Here is a 19,721-nt window from a genome sequence, read left to right on the forward strand (position 1 = left end):
GTTTCTTCTTGAGTGAACCTTAGTAGTTTGTGCCTCTCAAGGAATTGATCCATTTCATCTAATTTACTGTGTTTATGGGCATAAAGTAGTTTGCAATATTCCTTCCCATTCTTTTAATGCTGTAAGATCCGTAGTGCTGTCACTTCGTTGACTCCTTATATTAGTAATTCATGTTTGGTGGTGGTGGTTTAGTCACCAACTGTCCATGAGATTTTTCAGCCAAGAATACTGGAGGAGGTTGCCATTTCCTTCTCTAATTCATGTTTAGTATCTTTTTTTCTTGATAAACCCAGCTGAGTTTTATCAACATTATTTATCTAAAGCAATCAGTTTCATTTCATTTATTTTCACTCTTTTGGTTCTTTCTTGTTTTTTTGCTCTTAATTTTTTTTCCTTCTGCTTGTTTAAGTTTAATTTTGCTCTTCTTTCTCTAGCTTCTTAAATACATCTTAGTTCATTTAATTGAAACCTCTTTTTCCCCCAACATAATCATTTAATGTTTTAAAATTTTCTCCAAAATGTACTTTATTTTTACTCCACAGATTTTGATAAATTGTGGTTTCATTTTCTTTCAATTAGAAGTATTTTCTAAAATCTTTTTTATTTCTTCCTTGATCCGTGGGTTTTCCAGAAGAGCATTTACTTCTCAAATATTTGAAGATTATCTAGGTTCCATTTATAAATTATAAATTTTATTTTGTTTTGGTAAAAAACACTCTGTATAAATTCTGTCTTTTAAAATGTATTGTGGGACAAGATGACATAGACTTAATCTGTTTCTGCTTCTTCCCACAAAGTAAAACTATACACCCAGGAAACAATGCAAAAGGAGAACTCTGAAAGATGAAAAGAGGAAGGTAATCTGGTTAGAGACCTCAGAAAGGACGAGAGGAGGAATAGCATAGTCAGGACATCTTATAACCTGCCCTTCAGAAAATAACTCTTGGTTGGGTGATAACAAAGACCACACTCAAGCTCTAACAACAGGTGAATTGGGTGTCAAAATCTAAAATGCCATTTTCCAAGCAGAATTTTAAAACATATATGGTGATAAGAAACTGTTAGGAGTGATTATTCCTGGAGAGTAGGATTAAAAGAATTTGAGGATGGGGTAGGAAGTGGGGTTTTACTTTTCATTTTGTACTAGTAGAGGAACTTTTTAAATAAAATCATAAAATGCTGTGAATGTATACATTATTTATTCCTCATCAAGTTCATTAGAAACTGACACATTCAAATTTTATTGTTTATTTAATATTTATAGTTAACATTATTTATTAACTATATATTTAAATACATAGTTAACATTATTTTGACCTAACTGTTAAATTCTGTTTAATTTTCAGAACTGAAAGCAGAAGCTAGTCTAATGGACCAGATGAGTAGTTGTGATAGTTCATCAGATTCCAAAAGTTCTTCATCTTCAAGCAGTGAGGATAGTTCCAGTGATTCAGAAGATGAAGAGTGCAAATCCTCTCCTGATCCAGGGAACTATATCTCAGAACATCCCACCATGTCCATCATGCCACAGTGCAGGATTCCTGAAATAGTGGCTGGTCAGAATAAACATCATGATAACAATGGCCTTCTGATGAATACTCTAAGTAAGTATACATAAGCATGAGTGATTGGAAAAGTAAGAATTCACAATGGAATCACACTGATTACAACCTAAAATTTAAATAGAATTGCTTCTTTTTTATTAATTTAACAGAAATCACTATTACCTTCTTATTAAGTTATTCATTTTCTTTTGATTCTGTGACATAATGCCTTACTGGCTTTTCCCCTTTCTTTCAAGATACTTTTCTGTCTTTTCTTTGCTGGTTTATAATCTTCTACTCAGTTATTACAGCTGAAGTTTCTCAAAGCTTAATTCTAGGTCCTTTTTTCTTTTTATTCTATACTCTTTCCTCAGATAAGTTCTATATTTCTCTTGCAATCAATACTTGTATACATATACCTTGCAAATTTGCATCTCTCACCTGCACCTCTCAGCTCTAGACACAGAAGTCCTACCTACCTACCTACCTACCTCAGGGACTTACACTAACTCTCTATTCAGCTAGAAATATATCTTTCTTTTCATGTAGATAATTTATTCTTTAGATTATATTCCAGGATTCACTTGATCAAGAAAGTCTTGACTCTTCTGACAAGATCAAATCCCCCTTGTTATAGATCTTCAGAGCAGTATCTTCTTTATATCAATTGTCATTTAGAAATTTATATGTTGTTTGATTTATTATCTTATAAGCTCCAAGAGGGCTATGATCTTGTTTATTTTGCTTATCACATAATACTAGCACTGACAAAGTATCTGTTTCTGTTTCATAGATAGGTCCATTCATGTCATCTTTTAGATTCCACATGTAAGTGATATTGTATGGTATTTGTCTCTTTTATTCTGACTTATTTCAATTAGTATGATAATCTCTAGTTGCATCTGTGTTGCTGCAAATGGCATTATTTTGTTCTTTTTCATGACTGAGTAGTATTCCATTGTAAACATGTACTACATCTTCTTTATCCATTGATCTCTTGATGGACATTTAGATTGTTTCCATGACTTGGCAATTTTGAATAATGCTTTCTGTGAACATAGGGGTGCATATATCTTTTTGAATTATGGTTTTCCTCTGGATATGTGCCCAGGAGTGGGGTTGCTGGATCATATTGTAATTCTGTTTTTAGTTTTCTGAAAAAACCTCCATACAAGTTTCCACAGTGGTTGCACCAGCTTACATTCTTACAAGCAGTGTAGGAGGGTCCCTTTTTCTCCACGCCCTCTCCAGCATTTATTTGTAGACCATTTAATGATGGCTGTTTAATGTGAGGTGATTTGCATTTCTCTAATAATTAGCTTTGTTTAGCATCTTTTAATGTATCTATTGGCTATTTGTATTTCTTCTTTGCAGAAATGCCTCTAGATAATCTGCCCATTTCTCAGTTGGGTTGTTTGGTTTGGAACATTAAAAATACTAATATATTGGAAATTAAGCCCTGTCAGTTGCATCATTTGTGAATATTTTCTCTCATTCTATAAGTTGTCTTTTCATTTGGTTTATGGTTTCCTTTGCTGTGCAAAAACTTTAAGTTTGATTATATCCCATTTGTTTATTTTTGTTTTATTTCTTTTGCCTTGAAAGACTGAATATGCCTGTTCTAATAGTAAATATGTAGAATATTACAGTATAAAAATAAAAAGCAGGTGTTCTTTCAAGAATATGAATGTAAAACATTTATGAAATTAATTTCTACTAGGACAAATGAACACATTTGAAAGAAATCATATTTTATTAATCATCATATGACTATAGACAACAAGAATATAAATAAATAAAAAATAGTTCAAAATACATGCTTAGAAACTTTGGAGCACATATCTAGTGATTTACATGTTAAAAGGAAATTACAATGAAATTTAAAAATATTTGTAATTAAGTAATATCAAAAAAATCTCAGCAGTTTTGGGGTGCCACCTAAAAGGTACTTATAGGGAACTTTATAGTCTCAAAATGTTCTTTTATAAAAAAATTGAAAATAAATGAGTGAGAGTTTCATCTTGAGGTGAACAATAGTATCTTAAAGCAGGGAAAGAAAGAAAATATTGTATATCAGAATTGAAATTAGTGTAATAGATAACAAAGAAACATTAGAAGATCACAAGGCTAGAAGTTACCTTCTTTGAAAACTAAAAAAGACCAACTTCTAACTAAGGCTGATGAAGAAAGTAAAAGAAAAAAACACAATATTAGGAATGAAAAAGTGGTTAAAATTATATATTTTATTTTTTTAATTATGAGAACTTTACAAAAAATTTGTCTCAGTAAATTTGGCATAAACACGAATGATTTTGGCTTCTCTGGTGACTCAGATGGTAAAGAATCTGCCTACAATGCATGAGACCCTGGTTCAATCCCTGGGTCAGGAAGATCCCCTGGAGGAGGAAATGGCAACCCACTCCAGTATTCTTGCATGGAGAATTCCATAGACAGAGGAGCCTGGCAGGCTGCAGTCCATGGGGTTGCAAAGAGCAGAACATGAATGAGTAACTAACACACACATGGATGATTTTCTAGGAAAAAAAATAAAATTTACCCAATATGACTCAAAAAGGAGTGGAAAATCTGAGGAAACCATTAACAATTAATGTCTCTTTCTCCTTAACCCTATCTCCATATCCCCAAGATGCTAGAAAACTGAAGATAATTTTACAGATGAATTATAACAAATCTTCAAAGAACAAACAATTCTTCAACAAACTATTTCAGAGAATAGAATACTAGGCGAAGCAATTCAATTCTTTTATAATTTTAGGATAATCTCAATACCAAAACTGAACAGAAACAAGACAAAAAGCATTATAGACCAATTTCATTTAACAGGAATGTAAAATTACTAAGTAAGATATTAAAATAAGCATGCTAAATCACAAACCAATAAAGCTCATCACAGAAATGTAATATATGTTCAATATCTGAAATAATATTAATAATAATAATTTACCATATTACTAGATTATAGGAATAAAACCATATAATCATTTCAACAAATTTGAAAATGACAAAAGCCAATATTTATTAATTTTAAAACTTTTACTTAAGATTGAATGTAAGGGAATTTCCTTAATATTATAAAAGTTCATTACAAAAAGCAAAACTACTGCCAATATTATACTAATACAGACTCCAGAAACATTTCCATTAAAATCAGGAAGAAGGTAGGAGAACTAATATCATTATGTCTATTTAGTGTTTTTTTTAATATAAATTTATTTATTTTAATTGGAGGCTAAATTACTTTACAATATTGTAGTGGTTTTGCCATACATTGACATGAGTCCACCACGGGTGTACATGTATTCCCCATCCTGAACCCCTCTCCTACCTCCCTCCCCATCCCATCCCTCTGGGTCATCCCAGTGCACCAGCCCCAAGCACCCTGTCTCATGCATCGAACCTGGACTACCGATCCATTTCACATATGATAATATACATATTTCAGTGCCATTCTCCCAAATCATCCCACCCTCAGCCTCTCCCACAGAGTCCAAAAGACTGTTCTATACATCTGTGTCTCTTTTGCTGTCTTGCTATAGGGTTATCATTACCATCTTTCTAAATTCCATATATATGTGTCAATATACTGTATTGGTGTTTTTTTTCTTTCTGGCTTACTTTACTCTGTATAATAGGCCCCAGTTTCATCCACCTCGTTAGAACTATTCAAATGTATTCTTTTTATTGGCTGAGTAATATTCCATTGTGTATATGTACCACAGTGTTCTTATCCATTTGTCTGCCCAATAGACATCTAGGTTGCTTCCATGTCCTGGCTATTATAAACAGTGCTACGATGAACATTGGGGTACACGTGTCTCTTTAATTCTGGTTTCCTCAGTGTGTATGCCCAGCAGTAGGATTGCTGGGTCATATGGCAGTTCTATTTCCAGTTTTTTAAGGAATCTCCACACTGTTCTCCACACTGTACTAGTTTGCATTCCCACCAACAGTGTAAGAGGAACCTCTTTAAGGAATCTCCACAAGGAATCTCCACACTGTTCTCCACACTGTACTAGTTTGCATTCCCACTAACAGTGTAAGAAGGTTGCCTTTTCTCCACAGCATTTGTTGCTTGTAGACTTTTGGATAACAGCCATTCTGACTGGCATGAAATGATACCTCATTGTGGTTTTGATTTGCATTTCTCTGATAATGAGTGATGTTGAGCATCTTTTCATGTGTTTGTTAGCCAGCTGTATGTCTTTGGAGAAATGTCTGTTTAGTTTGGCCCATTTTTGATTGGGTCGTTTATTTTTCTGAAATTGAGCTGAAGGAGTTACTTGTATATTTTTGAGATTAATTCTTTGTCAGTTGCTTCGTTTGCTATTATTTTCTCCCATTCTGAAGGCTGTATTTTCACCTTGCTTATAGTTTCCTTCATTGTGCCAAAGCTTTTAAGTTAATTAGGTCCCATTTGTCTATTTTTGCTTTTATTTCCATTACTCTGGGAGGTGGGTCATAGAGGATCCTGCTGTGATTTATGTCAGAGAGTGTTTTGCCTATGTTTTCCTCTAGGAGTTTTATAGTTTCTGGTCTTACGTTTAGATCTTTAATCCATTTTGAGTTTATTTTTGTGTATAGTGTTAGAAAGTGTTCTAGTTTCATTCTTTTACAAGTGGTTGACCAATTTTCCCAGTACCACTTGTTAAAGAGATTGTGTTTTCTCCATTGTATATTCTTGCCTCCTTTGTCAAAGATAAGGTGTCCATAGGTGCGTGGATTTATCTCTGGGCTTTCTATTTTGTTCCATTGATCTATATTTCTGTCTTCGTGCCAGTACCATACTGTCTTGATGACTGTGGCTTTGTAGTAGAGCCTGAAGTCAGGCAGGTTGATTCCTCCAGTTTCATTCTTCTTTCTCAAGATTGTTTTGGCTATTTGAGGTTTTTTGTATTTCCATACAAATTGTGAAATTATTTGTTCTAGTTCTGTGAAAAATAGCATTGGAAGCTTGATAGGGATTGCATTTAATGTATAGATTTCTTTGGGTAGTATACTCATTTTCACTATATTGAGTCTTCCAATCCATGAACATGGTATATTTCTCCATATGTTTGCATCCTCTTTGATTTCTTTCATCAGTGTTTAATAGTTTTCTATATATAGGTCTTTAGTTTCTTTAGGTAGATATATTCCTAAGTATTTTATTCTTTTTGTTGCAATGGTGAATGGAATTGTTCCCTTAATTTCTCTTTTTGTTTTCTCATTATTAGTGTATAGGAATGCAAGGGATTTCTGTGTGTTAATTTTATATCCTGCACCTTTACTACATTCATTGATTAGTTCTAGTAATTTTCTGGTGGAGTCTTTAGGGTTTTCTATGTCGAGAATCATGTCATCTGCAAACAGTGAGAGTTTTACTTCTTTTCCAATCTGGATTCATTTTATTTCTTTTTCTGCTCTGATTGCAGTGGCCAAAACTTCCAAAACTATGTTGATAGTAGTGGTGAGAGTGGGCACCCTTGTCTTGTTCCTGACTTTAGGGGAAATGCTTTCAATTTTTGACCATTGAGGATGTTTGCTGTGGGTTTGTCATTTATGACTTTTATTATCTTGAGGTATGTTCCCTCTATGCCTGCTTTCTGGAGGGTTTTTATCATAAATGGGTGTTGAATTTTGTCAAAGGCTTTCTCTGCATCTACTGAGATAATCATATGGTTTTTATCTTTCAATTTGTTAATGTGGTGTATTATGTTGATTGATTTGTGGATATTGAAGAATCCTTGCCTCCCTTGGATAAAGCCCACTTGGTCATGATATATGATCTTTTTAATACATTATTGGATTCTGTTTGCTAGAATTTTGTTAAGGATTTTTGCATCTATGTTCTTCAGTGATTATTGGCCTGTAGTTTTCTTTTTCTGTGGCATCTTTCTGTGGTTTTGGTATTAGGTGATGGTAGCCTCATAGAATGAGTTTGGAAGTTTACCTTCCTCTGCAATTTTCAGGGAAGAGTTTGAGTAGGATAGGTGTTAGCTCTTCTCTAAATTTTTGGTAGAATTCAGCTGTGAAGCTGTCTGGTCCTGGGCTTTCGTTTGCTGGAAGATTTCTGATTACACTTTCAATTTCTGTGCTTGTGAAGGGTCTGTTAAGATTTTCTATTTCTTCCTGGTTCAGTTTTGGAAAGTTGTACTTTACTAAGAATTTGTCCGTTTCTTCCAAGTTGTCCATTTTATTGGCATATAGTTGCTGATAGTAGTCTTTTATGATCCTTTGTATTTCTGTGTTGTCTGTGATTTCTCCATCTTCATTTCTAATTTTGTTGACTTGATTCTTCTCCCTTTGTTTCTTGATGAGTCTGGCTAACGGTTTGTCAATTTTATTTATCTTCTCAAAGAACCAGCTTTTAGCTTTGTTGATTTTTGCTATGGTCTCTTTTCTTTCTTTTGCATTTATTTCTGCCCTAATTTTTAAGATTTCTTTCCTTCTACTAAGCCTGGGGTTCTTCATTTCTTCCTTTTCTAGTTGATTTAGGTGTAGAGTTAGGTTATTTATTTGACTTTCTTCTTGTTTCTTGAGGTAAACCTGTATTGCTATGAACTTTCCCCCAGCACTGCTTTTACAGTGTCCCATAGGTTTTGAGTTGTTGTGTTTTCATTTTCATTCGTTTCTATGCATATTTTGATTTGTTTTTTGATTTCTTCTGTGATTTGTTGGTTATTCAGCAGCATGTTGTTCAACCTACATACGTTGGAATTTTTAATAGTTTTTCTCCTGTTCAGTTCTGTTCAGTTCAGTTCAATTCAGTCCCTCAGTCGTGTCCAACTCTTTGTGACCCCATGAATCGCAGCACACCAGGCCTCCCTGTCCATTACCATCTCCCGGAGTTCATTCAAACTCACGTCCATCAAGTCGGTGATGCCATCCAGCCATCTCATCCTCTGTCGTCCCCTTCTCCTCCTGCCCCCGATCCCTCCCAGCATCAGAGTCTTTTCCAATGAGTCAACTCTTGGCATGAGATGGCCAAAGTACTGGAGTTTCAGCTTTAGCATCATTTCTTCCAAAGAACACCCAGGACTGATCTCCTTTAGAATGGACTGGTTGGATCTCCTTGCAGTCCAAGGGACTCTCAAGAGTCTTCTCCAACACCACAGTTCAAAAGCATCAATTCTTTGGCGCTCAGCTTTCTTCACAGTCCAACTCTCACATCCATACATGACCACAGGAAAAACCATAGCCTTGACTAGATGGACCTTTGTCGGCAAAGTAATGTCTCTGCTTTTTCATATGCTATCTAGGTTGGTCATAACTTTTCTTCGAAGGAGTAAGTGTCTTTTAATTTCACGGCTGCAGTCACCATCTGCAGTGATTTTGGAGCCCCCCAAAATAAAGTCTGACACTGTTTCCACTGTTTCCCCATCTATTTCCCATGAAGTGATGGGACCAGATGCCATGATCTTTGTTTTCTGAATGTTGAGCTTTAAGCCATCTTTTTCACTCTCCCTTCCTTCATTTCCACTTTCCATCAAGAGGCTTTTTAGCTCCTCTTCACTTTCTGCCATAAAGGTGGTGTCATCTGCATATCTGAGGTTATTAATATTTCTCCTGGCAATCTTGATTCCAGCTTGTGCTTCTTCCAGCCCAGCATTTCTCATGATGTACTCTGCATATAAGTTAAATAAGCAGGTTGACAATATACAGCCTTGATGTACTCCTTTTTCTATTTGGAACCAGTCTGTTGTTCCATGTCCAGTTTTAACTGTTGCTTCCTGACCTGCATATAGGTTTCTCAAGAGGCAGTTCAGGTGGTCTGGTATTCCCATCTCTTTCAGAATTTTCCACAGTTTATTGTGATCCACACAGTCAAAGGCTTTGGCAAAATCAATAAAGCAGAAAGAAATGTTTTTCTGGAATTCTCTTGCTTTTTTGATGATCCAGTGGATGTTGGCAATTTGATCTCTGGTTCCTCTGCCTTTTCTAAAACCAGCTTGAACATCTGGAAGTTCACATACTGCTGAAGCCTGGCTTGGAGAATTTTGAGCAGTACCTTACTAGCGTGTGAGATGAGTGCAATTCATAACTGACATCTAATCTTACTGCATTGTGGTCAGAAAAGATGATTGGAATGATTACAATTTTTTTAATTTACCAAGGCTATATTTGTGGCCCAAGATGTGATCTATCCTGGAGAAGGTTCCATGTTCACTTGAGAAAAAGGTGAAATTCATTGTTTTGGGATGAAATGTCCTATAGATATCAATTAGGTCTACCTGGTCTATTGTATCATTTAAAGTTTGTGTTTCCTTGTTAATTTTCTGTTTAGTTGATCTATCCATAGGTTTGAGTTGGGTATTAAAGTCTCCCAATAAATAAAGTTATTTATTTAAAAGTGGGGTAATAAAGTCTCCACAATAAAGTTATTGTGTTATTGTTAATTTCCCCTTTCATACTTGTTAGCATTTGCCTTACATATTAGGGTGCTCCTATGTAGGGTGTATATATATTTATAACTGTTATATCTTCTTCTTGGATTGACCCTTTGATCATTATGTAGTGTCCTTCTTTGTGTCTTTTCACAGCCTTTTTTTTTAAAAGTCTATTTTATCTGGATTGAGTATTGCTACTCCTGCTTTCTTTTGGTCTCTATTTGCATGGAATATCTTTTTCCAGCCCTTCACTTTCAGTCTGTATGTGTCCCTTGTTTTGAGGTGGGTCTCTTGTAGACAACATATATAGGGGTCTTGTTTTTGTATCCATTCAGCCAGTCTTTGTCTTTTGGTTGGGGCATTCAGCCCATTTACATTTAAGGTAATTATTGATAAGTATGATCCCTTTGCCATTTACTTTTTTGTTTTGGGTTCGAGTTTATATACCCTTTCTGTGTTTCCTGTCTGGAGAAGATCTTTTAGCATTTGTTGGAGATCTGGTTTGGTGGTGCTGAATTCTCTCAGCTTTTGCTTGTCTGTAAAGCTTTTGATTTGTCCTTCATATCTGAATGAGATTCTTGCTGAGTACAGTAATTTGGGTTGTAGGTTTCTCTCTTTCATCACTTTAAATATGTCCTGCCATTCCCTTCTGGCCTGAAGGGTTTCTATTGAAAGATCAGCTGTTATCCTTATGGGAACCCACTTGTGTGTTATTTGTTGTTTTTCCCTTGCTGCCTTTAATATTAGTTCTTTGTGTTTGATCTTGGAATGTGAAGTCAAGTGGGCCTTAGAAAGCATCACTACGAACAAAGCTAGTGGAGGTGATGGAATTCCAGTTGAGCTGTTTCAAATCCTGAAAGATGATGCTATGAAAGTGCTACACTCAATATGCCAGCAAATTTAGAAAACTCAGCAGTGGCCACAGGACTGGAAAAGGTCAGTTTTCATTCCAGTCCCAAAGAAAGGCAATGCCAAAGAATGCTCAAACTACTGCACAATTGCACTCATCTCACATGCTAGTAAAGTAATGCTCAAAATTATCCAAGCCAGGCTTCAGCAATATGTGAACCATGAACTCCCTGATGTTCAAGCTGGTTTTAGAAAAGGCAGAGGAACCAGAGATCACATTGCCAACATCCACTGGATCATGGAAAAAGCAAGAGAGTTCAAGAAAAACATCTATTTTTGCTTTATTGACTATGCCAAAGCCTTTGACTGTGTGGATCACAATCAACCGTGGAAAATTCTGAAAGAGATGGGAATACCAGACCACCTAACCTGCCTCTTGAGAAATCTGTATGCCGGTCAGGAAGCAACAGTTAGAACTGGACATGGAACAGACTGGTTCCAAATAGAAAAAGGAGTACATCAAGGCTGTATATTGTCACCCTGCTTATTTAACTTATATGCAGAGTACATCATGAGAAACGCTGGACTGGAAGAAACACAAGCTTGAATCAAGACTGCCGGGAGAAATATTAATAACCTCAGATATGCAGATGACACCACCTTTATGGCAGAAAGTGAAGAGGAGCTAAAAAGCCTCTTGATGAAAGTGAAACAGGAGAGTGAAAAAGTTGGCTTAAAGCTCAACATTCAGAACACAAAGATCATGGCATCTGGTCCCATCACTTCATGGGAAATAGATGGGGAAACTGTGGAAACAGTGTCAGACTTTATTTTGGGGGGCTCCAAAATCGCTGCAGATGGTGACTGCAGCCATGAAATTAAAAGAGGCTTACTCCTTGGAAGAAAAGTTATGACCAACCTAGATAGCATATTCAAAAACAGAGACATTACTTTGCCAACAAAGGTCCATCTAGTCAAGGCTATGGTTTTTCCTGTGGTCATGTATGGATGTGAGAGTTGGACTGTGAAGAAAGCTGAGCACCGAAGAATTGATGCTTTTGAACTGTGGTGTTGGAGAAGACTCTTGAGAGTCCCTTGGACTGCAAGGAGATCCAACCAGTCCATTCTGAAGGAGATCAGTCCTGGGATTTCTTTGGAAGGAATGATGCTAAAGCTGAAGCTCCGTTACTTTGGCCACCTCATGCAAAGAGCTGACTCATTGGAAAAGACTCTGATGCTGGGAGGGCTTGAGGGCAGGAGGAGAAGGGGACGACAGAGGATGAGATGGCTGGATGGCATCACGGACTTGATGGACGTGAGTCTGAGTGAACTCCGGGAGATGGTGATGGACAGGGAGGCCTGGTGTGCTGCGATTCATGGGGTCGCAAAGAGTCAGACACGACTGAGCAACTGAACTGAACTGAACTGTGTTCGATCTTTATCAATTTGATTAATATGTGTCTTGGGCTGTTTTGCCTTGGGTTTATCCTGTTTGGAACTCTCTGGATTTCTTGGACTTGGGTGACTATTTCCTTCCCCATTTTAAGGAAGTTTTCAAATATTATCTCCTCAAGTATTTTCTCATGGTCTTTCTTTTTATAACATATATATATGAAGTTTGCTTTAAAATAGTGTCTATTTTTTTTTTACAAGGTGTTCAGTTCAGTCACTCAGTTGTGTCTGACTCTTTGCGACCCTATTAATTACAGCACTCCAGGCCTCCCTGTCCAAAACCAGATCCTGGAGTTCACTCAAACTCACATCCATCGAGTCAGAGATGCCATCCAGCCATTTCATCCACTGTCGTCCCCTTCTCCTCTTTCCCCCAGTCCTTCCCAGCATCAGAATCTTGTCCAATGAGTCAACTCTTTGCATGAGGTGACCAAAGTATTGGAGTTTCAGCTTCAGCATCATTCCTTCCAAAGAACACCCAGGACTGATCTCCTTTAGGATGGACTGGTTGGATCTCCTTGCAGTCCAAGGGACTCTCCTTTCCAACACCACAGTTCAAAAGCATCAATTCTTCAGGGCTCAGCTTTCTTCACAGTCCAACTCTCACATCCATACATGACCACTGGAAAAACTATAGCCTTGAGTAGACGGACCTTTGTTGGGAAAGTAATGTCTCTGCTTTTTAATATGCTATCTATGTTGGTCATAACTTTCCTTCCAAGGAGTAAGCATCTTTTAATTTCATGCCTGCAATCACCATCTGCAGTGATTTTGGAGCCCAAAAACATAAAGTCTGACACTGTTTACCCATCTACTTCCCATGAAGTGATGGGACCAGATGCCATGATCTTCGTTTTCTGAATGTTGAGCTTTAAGCCAACTTTTTCACTCTCCTCTTTCACTTTCATCAAGAGGCTTTTTAGTTCCTCTTTACTTTCTGCCATAAGGGTGGTGTCATCTGCAAATCTGAGGTTATTAATATTTCTCCCGGCAATCTTGATTCCAGTTGTGCTTCTTCCAGCCCAGCATTTCTCACGATGTACTTTGCATAAAAGTTAAATAAGCAGGGTGACAATATACAGCCTTGACGTACTCCTTTTCCTATTTGGAACCAGTCTGTTGTTCCATGTCCAGTTCTAACTGTTGCTTCCTGACCTGCTTACAGGTTTCTCAAGAGGCAGGTCAGGTGGTCTGGTATTCCCATCTCTTTCAGAATTTTCCATCGTTTATTGTGATCCATGCAGTCAAAGGCTTCGGCATAGTCAATAAAGCAAAAATAGGTGTTTTTCTGGAGCTCTCTTCCTTTTCCATGATCCAGCCAATGTTGACAATTTGATCTCTGGTTCCTGCCTTTTCTAAAAGCAGATTGAACATCTGGAAGTTCACAGTTCACGTATTGCTGAAGCCTGGCTTGGATAATTTTAAGCATTACTTTACTAGAGTGTGAGATGAGTGCAATTGTGTGGTAGTTTGAGCATTCTTTGGCATTGCCTTTCTTTGGGATTGGAATGAAAACTGACCTTTCCAGTCCTGTGGCCACTGCTGAGTTTTCCAAATTTGCTGGCATATTGAGTTCTTCACTTTCATAGCATCATCTTTTAGGATTTGAAACAGCTCAACTGGAATTCCATCACCTCCACTAGCTTTGTTCATAGTGATGCTTTCTAAGGCCCACTTGACTTCACATTCCAAGATGTCTGGCTCTAGGTGAGTGATCACACCATCAATAGGTTATAAAAATGAAAATTAAAGGAGTAATAGAGGACTTAAAATGTAAATTTTTTTAATTTAAAAAATGATAGTAGTGAAAATATATCTAGGTCTTTCTCTGGAGCTGTTGGAGACAGTGTGGGGTCAGTTCATTTTCAGATAGTTTCTTGATCTGGCTTATACTTCTCAATATCTACAGGCCCCTTCCTATGTTAGTTGGTGTAGTTAGTCAGTGCTAACTACAGGGTTTTAATCTGTTGCACATGTCACTTCCAAAGTGGTTCCCTCTGTTTATTTTAGCTTCTTCTGTTTGCTAGTCTCTTCAGTGTCTAATTTCTGCCCTGACACTAGGGGGCGATGGTAGTCACTTTTTTAGGCTCACTTGTTCAGTTGTGTTTTGGGGAGGGAGGAACACTGCAAACAAATATCACTGGTGTGTGTGGGGAGTGCTTGCAGTGTTTTAGCTGCACTGGGTTTGCTCACAGCATGTGTGCTTTCATGGTCTACAGTTTTCAGGCTCTAGGTTGCTGTGCCAGGAACTGTCTGAGGCAGGCCCTGGGTTGCATACACTTCCCTGGTCTAAGCCACTCAGGTTCAGGTTCTCAGGTACTCCACAAAGATGCAGACTCGGTTGGGCCTGCGTTTTGTGCCCTTCCAAGGTCCGAGCAGCTCAGGTGACCAGGTGCTTGGTGAGAGCAGTCACCCCCAGGTAGGGGGTGCATCTTATCACCTCCCCTGTCCCAGCCGCTCGGTTTTCTGTGTGTACAAGGGGCGTGCCTTCTCAGGTGTGCCATGTGTCTCTTCTGGGAGCTGATCTCTGGCTGCGACCCTCCTGGTGGATGTCAACTGTCCAAAATCCCAAGAAGTCTTGGTTAGCAATGAAGCCTGCTTGCAGTTTGGTAGAGGATGCCTCTCTGGGGTCGCAATTGCCCCCTTCCGGCTCTGGCTACCCTCGCCTGCCTGTCTCTGGCAGGAGATGGGCCAGTCCGCCGCCGTCTAGCTCTGCTCAGTCCTTTGTTCTGTGAGCAGGCCTGGCGGTGTCTTAGGTTAGGGCTTTTCCCAGGATAGTTTTTTTTTCCTCTCTATCCCTCTTTTTTTTCTTCTTTCTCTCTCTGGCTATCCTACAGTCTGGGTTGCTACCTCAAGTTAGTTCCCTCAGATTGCCCTCGGGGCATTCAGGCCGGATCCTTACCTCCTTACCCTAAGCAATGCGGCCTGTGCCTCCCTGTCCAGCCCCTGCTTACTAGTGGCGGATAGAGTGTCTGCGCTGCTTCTCTGCTGGGAGCTGCCGTTAGCAACGTAATATGTGGAGTTTAATTATTTATTTATTTATTTTTCCTCCCGGTTATGTTGCCCTCTGAGATTCCAAAACTCCCCACAGACCCGCCTGTGAGGGGGTTTCCTGGTGTTTGGAAACCTCTCTTTTTAAAGACTCCCTTCCCGAGATGGATCTCTGTCCCTACCTCTTTTGTCTCTCTTTTTATCTTTTATATTTTGTCCTACCTCCTATCGAAGACAATGTGCTGCCTTTCTGGTGCCTGATGTCCTCTGCCAGCATTCAGAAGTTGTTTTGTGGAATTTGCTCAGCGTTCAAATGTTCTTTCGATGAATATGTGGGGGAGAAAGTGGTTTCCCCATACTATTCCTCCGCCTTAGGACCACCCTGTGTCTATTCAGTGTTGTACTGAAGGTTCTGGAGAAATACAATAAAACAAGTAAAAGAAATGAAAGTAAGAATTGGAAACAAGAAATAAAATCACCCTTATTTGTAGATAATATAATTGTCTACATAGAAAATCCAAAGGAATCAACAAACTATAGAAATAATAAAAGAATTTAGAAATATTTTGGATGTAAAAATGATATGGAGAGGTCAGCAGCAATTTTGTTATACCAGTAATAACTAATTGGAATTTTAAAAAATAGTGAATTTCTTTTCTTGATATAATTTATCCAAACTGTAGGTTTCCTAATAAGAAGAAATAAGCCCTTTTTTACTGTTAAAATAGTCATCCCATTTCAACCTTAGCAGACTCAACACCCTTTTTCATAACATATTTTAAGTCCCTTTTACTAACATGAAATGAATTTAATAGTTTGATATCATCTAAACACATACATCTTTGAAAATGATTAATATAATATTAAGACAAAAATTTATAGTAAGATAATACATATTCTATTTTGTTCAGGCATGGCCAGAAGATATAACAAAGTGCTATAAGTTTGCCCTTACTTTTAATGATTATATGTGGGATTAAGAGAAGCAAAACAATATTCAACTCATATGTTAATAATATTTCTTATTTAACTTGTTAAAATAAGGAGTGGAAAACTATATACATTATATTCATAGAATTGCATACACAGACACATTTTGAAGGGCTGTATTGCTGACCCAAAGACATTGAGCAACATAGATAATCGCTGTGTTTTCAAAACCAATTTAAAAAAATCTTTGTAAGATTCTGAAAAAAGTAAAGTTTTCTTTCAGTTTAACTATCAAGGATGATAGTTACATCCTTGTAAATTTTGTGTGTCTGTGTTAGTCACTCAGTCATGTCCAACTCTTTGTGACTGCATGGACTATATAGCCCACCAGGGCTCTCTGTCTAGGAATTCTCTAGGCCAGAATACTGGAGTGGGTTGCCATTCCCTTCTCCAGGGGATCTTCCTGACCCAGGGACTGAACTCTGGTTTCCTGCATTGCAGGCAGATTCTTTACAGTCTGAGCCACCAGAGAAGCCCTTGTAAATTTTAGAGAATTTTAAATCTATACAAAAGAATACTTTTAGTGTATAAGAATGCAACTAATCCTGGCCCTAAAATTACCACCAGATCTTACAAGTACATGAATATCCCACTGGACTTTCAAAAGTTTTGTGGAATATAGAAGAGTTGTTTATTGTGCATGATGGGTCTTGCATTGCAAGATATTTAAGCTTCCAAAATTCCCCTTCCACAGTATGCCACTAGCAATCTATAAAGCAATCTGCAAATCACTGGGACAAGCAATCTCTCACATACATTTCTGTAACATCTACTAAAGGAGCAGTATTGCTCTCATTGGTTTAGGTGTCAGAATGCATTTGCTATGGGTAAACTCTTTTTCCCAAGTTTTAATTACCATATTAATTGAAACCTATTTTCTTTACTAAGCATCTCATATTCAAAGGCTAATCTCATATCTACATAACTGAACATTTCAACCAACAGCATTGGTAATATTGTGCTTATAACCTCCGTAGAATGAAGTCTATTAAGAAAAGTGGAACTCAGGACATTTGGGTTTCTGTCACTTGAGAATCTCATTGTACCGATATCACATAAAGTTAAACATTCTTATGCCATACAATAGTTGTATAATAAGTAGAAACTTGAGCGTTGAAAATGACAAAATGGTCCTGTGAGACCTTTAGCAGGTTTCTTTATCAAATCATGTAATTAGTTCTGGAGTTCATGCAATGGGCCAAGTTGTCTTACAATAAGTTATATAGAGCCTAAAAACTATTCCTATTAAATTGGATATTAATCTCAGAATATATCAGCTTTTGTTGATTGTGGAGTAGTTTAAAAATAGAAAAAATTTTTAACCATTTTAATTTACTACCCGAAAGATTTATCCAATCCTATAGCTCCAAATAAATCCCCTATAATCAATGACTCCCAGATAGTTTTCAGGTCTAGCCTCTACCTTGAGCTTCAGATTTATATATACACTTGTATATACCATATATACTTGAATATTTACTAGGTATTTGAAATGTACATTTTAAAAATTGAACTTGTGATTTTTCTTACATAGTCTTGTAATCTGCTGCTTCTCATCTCAGTAAATGATACCACAATATATCTAGTTGGTAAGACCAGAAGACTTGAGGGTCATTCTTCACTTTTCTCTTTCTCTTGCACTAAGTCTAATACTGTTGATAGGCCTATAAGCTCTATCTTCAGAGAAAATTATAAATCTGACCACTGGTCACCACCTTTGCCTGAATCACCTGAGTCTAAGCCAATATTATTTCTTCTTTCCCAGTTTTATTGAGATATAACTGACATACAGCACTGTTTAAAGTGTACAACTGTTTGACTACATATATCCTGAAATGATTACCACAATAGTGTTAGTGAATATCCATCATCACATATAGATAAAACATCAAAGAAATAGGAAAAAAACTTTTTTTCTTTGTGATGAGAACTCTTAGGATTTACTCTCTTAACAGTTTTCTTTTATGACACACAATAGTGTTAATTATTTTTATCATGTTATGTATTACATCCCTAGTATTTATCTTACAGCTGGAAGTTTGTGCCTTTCGATTGCCTTTTAGCTAATTCCCTCATCCTCCACCCCCTACCTTCAGTGGCCACAAACCTGATTTTTTTTGTATGAGTTACAATATATTTTTTAAATATATATGTTAAATCTATGCATTTAAATGTGATCACAATGAAAAGTCTAGTTGTCATCCATCACCATAGAAAGATGTAACACAGTTGTTGACTATATTCTTCCTACTGTAAATTTCATACTTGTAACATATATTTTATAACTAAAAGTTTATACAACTTAATCTCCTTCACCTATTTGTCTCCTCACTCTACCCACCTCCACTTTGGCACCTGTTTGTTTTCAGTACTTGTCACTCTGTTTCTCTGTATATTTGTTCATTTGTTTTATTCTTTAGTTTCTACATATAAGTGAAATCATACAGTATTTGTCTTTCTCAAAGACAATATTATATCTTATATGAGAAACTATCATATAGTATTTGTCTTTCTCAAAGACAATATCTTACATGAGAAACTGTATACTCTCATAACTAACTGTCCTCCCTGATTCCATATTTCTTCCACACCGTTATAGTCTGTTCACTGATATACAGTGTTTAAGTCAGTTGCCTTTTAAAAATTTTCTAATGAATTGAAAGTGAAAGTTGCTTAGTTGTGTCTGACTCTTTGAGACCCCATGGACTATACAGCCCATGGAATTCTCCAGGCCAAAATACTGGAGTGGGTATCCTTTTCCTTCTCCAGGGGATCTTCCCGACTCAGGACTCAAACCCAGGTCTCCCTCTTCACAGGCAGATTCTTTACCAGCTGAGCCACCAGGGAAACCCAATAATACTGAAGTGGGTAGCTTATCCCTTCTCCAGCAGATCTTCCTGACCCAGGAATTGAACCGGGGTCTCCTGCATTGCAGGAAGATTTTTTACCAGCTGAGCTACAATGAATTGAGTTCCCATTATATTTCAAACAAAATTCAAAGGTTCTACCATGACCTACACACTATTTGTTGTTAGGTCACTAAGTCGTGTCCAACTCTTTTGCAACTCCATGAACTGTAGTCCACCAGACCCCTCCATCCATGGGATTTCCAAGAAAGAATGCTGGAGTGAGTTACCAATCCTTCTCCAGACCTACCCACTGTGGTCTTCTGGATATCTTTATGACCTATTTCCTAACATTTTTTTCCTCATTCTTTCTAGTCTAGCCACGGTGGTATTCTTGCTGTCTGAGAACACAAAAAGCATGCTTCCGCCTTGGGGCATTTATATTTGCTTTTTCCTGATCCTGGACAGTTTACTCCATACTCATGTATTTTCATGCGTCTCTGCCTACATTTGGATCCCTGTTCTAATGTCCCACCCTGAGGAGGCTTTCCTAACTCCTCTATCTAAAATATTACCTCCCACCCTCCCCCCATACCCATCTAAATTACATAATATTTATCTCTACTTAGGATAAATATTATATATTTGTTTATTGTTTGTCT

At 37.2% G+C, this 19,721-nt stretch overlaps 1 protein-coding gene across 1 annotated transcript in view; it reads left to right on the plus strand.

Annotated features, from left to right (window-relative positions):
- EAF2 (ELL associated factor 2) overlaps positions 1-19,721 on the plus strand; it is a 50,950-nt gene that overhangs the window by 30,021 nt on the left and 1,208 nt on the right. Inside the window, exon 5 of the mRNA XM_005675012.2 lies at positions 1,347-1,604. Coding sequence (XP_005675069.1) covers positions 1,347-1,604 — 258 coding nt within the window. The remainder of the gene's footprint in view (positions 1-1,346; positions 1,605-19,721) is intronic.

The sequence above is a fragment of the Capra hircus genome, chromosome 1, assembly GCF_001704415.2.
Source record: "Capra hircus breed San Clemente chromosome 1, ASM170441v1, whole genome shotgun sequence".
In the NCBI taxonomy this organism is placed as follows: Eukaryota; Metazoa; Chordata; class Mammalia; order Artiodactyla; family Bovidae; genus Capra; species Capra hircus.